We start from the raw sequence: 2,882 nt of genomic DNA, 5'->3' as shown, positions 1-2,882 counted from the left end.
AACTTCTAGGTGTCTTTCATCACTCCTCTTTTAGAGTGTTCAAATTTGCGCAGTGTTGTATCTAAAATTCCTCTCTTAGTGATATTCTTAACAAGGAATGAGCTCAAATTGTCATACCAAACTCACGAAGTTTGCTCAACCTATATAAAGTCTTAATGTGTGCTCAAGGACAAGGTTGGAAAATCTAATCCATACTTGATCGGATCGAGTAAGTTTATTCAGATTTTAGAAAAGAAAATCACAAATGAATAATTCAAATATTGATGGTTTTAACTTTAACTGTACAAAGAACAAAAATAAACTTAATAATAAAATAGTATTATCCTTTCAATTTTGTCATACTCCATCATAAAAGCAATGCAGCATGATATTAGTACACCAATATACATTGGTTACGAGCAAATGTGAGTAATATAATGTTGCTTCTTCACCTTCCAAATAATGGAGAAGTAACATTCTAGGAGAAGTAATAATTTTTCTAACTAAAGTGTATTCTTGCTATCCTGAGCCAATAAATAATTTATCCACCATCATCTTGAATGTAAAATAATTTATTAGTTTAAAACCTTAATTAATTATTTTAATTTCAAATGATGATGTTAACAAGAAGTATTTACTTAATTTGTACTCATTTTATATGATACAATTAATCTAAGTTAACCATTATTTTTAAGCTTTGGGAGGTGATGCACCGGGAGATTGCGATGGTGCCCATTCAGGTGCCTTTGTTGGTGACAATTTTGGTGCAGCTGTTGGTGATGTTCTCCGTGCAGATACAGGTGCACTTGTTGGTGCTTTTTGAGGTGCATTTGAAGCTGAGGGTTTAATTTTAAATGTGTCATCAACATCGTCATCAATATCTAATGTTGTAGAATCACTAGGTGAAGCTGCTGTTGAAGTACTTCCCATCCCAGTTCCTAAATCACTGTTTTGGTGACAACATCCACAATTAATTAAGTAAATGAATATGTAAATCTTTTTTTTTTTTAACATTTTGTTCCCTTTTATTATTTTAGTTTTATGCACTTTATTAGATAAATATTTTACCTGGACATTTAATCATGTATCACTGTATAATACAGTGTCTAATTTTTACTTATTATTTTAGAACTACTTTACATGACATTGTGTCAAGTGAAAAACATATACGAAGGAAAGAGTAAATAATATTTTGGCATTCAAAAAGTTTTAATTTTGAAAAAACAAATTCTAATATTTATTTTTGACAAAATAAACCCCCTAAATATCATATTGGTTTCATAAAATGATCTAATTATTAAGAGTAATGGATTAATGATTAAATCATTTTGTCAAACGAATCTAATATTTAGAAATTTATTTTGTCAGAAACAAATATTGGGAAGTCTGTTTTGTCAAAATCAAAATTTTTTAAATACCAAAATGATTATTTATTCACGAGAGAAATAATTAGTATTCTTTTCTGAATTTGGAAGTGAGTAATAAAAAAAAAAGTTGAAAGAGAAAAGAGACTCGTCTTGGACTCTCCCGATACTAATTCATACAAGTTGAACTATAATCTTCCTCTCCCTCTCCCTCTCCCAGTTTCAATATTTTCATCTATCTCTTGTCTCCTCAACTCTCATCTCACAATGAATATAAAATCCTCTTCAAAATAATAACATTAATTTAAGTGTTACATTATTCTATGAAATCACCTAATTTTGTATAGTATTTCTGATATTAGTAAAAGCATCAATTCTTATAATAACTATACTAAAACTAAAGGACACATAAAAAAATCTAATTCCCTAATGATTCTTAACACTAACTCCTCATATTAAATATGAAAAACAACTTCAACTACATTTATTAGACGTAACAATGTTTAACGTAACAGTTATCTGATCATGTGTCAGATATCACCAAATGTAATCAACTCTTACAATAATTATCTCAAAACTCACATATATGATGATATCTTATATGTAACAATGCAAAATGGATGACGTTAATATTGTATTTAAAATAATCACTTTTTTTTTTCCATTATATCAACGAGAAAGCAACAATGTAGCATTAAAACACGAGTGAAATATTGAGAAATTTAGTGCATAAAAAATGTTTTTTTTTTACCTGATTTGTTGAACCCAATCACCCAAATCTCCATCACCTAATGTATCCCAAGAACCCTTATTTGCAGATACACCACTAAGAGCGTCATTAACTTTGTCTTGAGATAGACCTGACTTGCTTGCTTGGTCTAATACACTCTTCCATGGATCATCCTGTCCTAAAACTAAACCTAACAATGTAAAATTCAATGACAATGAGAATACCAAAATCAATAATGGTACCTTCGCCATTTCTCAATACAACTATTGATGTTTAAAATAAAAAATTAATTAATTTAAAAGAAATAAAACAAGCTGCTTTCCAGGTATTTTTATAGCTAAAAGGTTACAACCAAATGAATAACAAATTTTCTTTGGTGGAAACACAATGACATGTATAATGTATTTATAGTGAAAAATGTTATATTTGGCCTTCATACACAAATATAAAATGGGGTTCACACAAGTGTTGAGTATTAGACTCACAAATAGAAAATTTGTTATATTTGGTAATGAAATGTTTGTGTTTTGTGTGTGGCATTGCTAATTATGTATGAAGCTATAGCCATCAGATATGGCGGTGGTTTATGATTCTCCACGTTGATCTATTCATCATTGTTTATTTTTGTATTTGGTCTCAAATTATTATTAGTTTCTTTTTTAAAGTACATTTATTGTTATTTTTAATTCTATTTATTTTTCCTCTCAAAATAATCGCAAGAAAGATACATAACGTATATGTTTTTTATTTTAACATTATCTCCCAATTCCTCTGACAAAGAATTAATCTATCACAAATTAAAATTTTAT

The 2,882-nt window shown here is 28.5% G+C and overlaps 1 protein-coding gene across 1 annotated transcript; it reads right to left on the bottom strand.

Moving 5' to 3' along the window:
- Positions 1-331: 331 nt before the first annotated feature.
- On the bottom strand, positions 332-2,429 carry LOC107642007 (uncharacterized). Its single transcript, XM_016345347.3, has 2 exons — positions 2,095-2,429; positions 332-925 (listed from the first exon to the last, which is right to left on the bottom strand). Exons 1-2 carry the CDS (start codon positions 2,322-2,324, stop codon positions 670-672), a joined length of 486 nt encoding a protein of 161 aa, XP_016200833.1. The 5' UTR covers positions 2,325-2,429; the 3' UTR covers positions 332-669.
- Positions 2,430-2,882: the final 453 nt, after the last annotated feature.

This window comes from Arachis ipaensis, chromosome B5 (genome assembly GCF_059453495.1).
Source record: "Arachis ipaensis isolate K30076 ecotype BB chromosome B5, ASM5945349v1, whole genome shotgun sequence".
NCBI lineage: Eukaryota > Viridiplantae > Streptophyta > Magnoliopsida > Fabales > Fabaceae > Arachis > Arachis ipaensis.
The sequence above is the reverse complement of the archived record's forward strand: the minus strand, read 5'-3'. Positions and strand labels throughout refer to the sequence as shown.

What these genes read in the sequence shown, in the direction of transcription:
- LOC107642007 (XM_016345347.3), bottom strand. Translation starts at nt 2,324, where the DNA reads ATGGCGAAGGTACCATTATTGATTTTGGTATTCTCATTGTCATTGAAT. An exon ending in GATTGGGTTCAACAAATCAG is followed by an intron (nt 926 to 2,094) that starts GTAAAAAAAAAA and finishes TCACCAAAACAG; the next exon opens with TGATTTAGGAACTGGGATGG.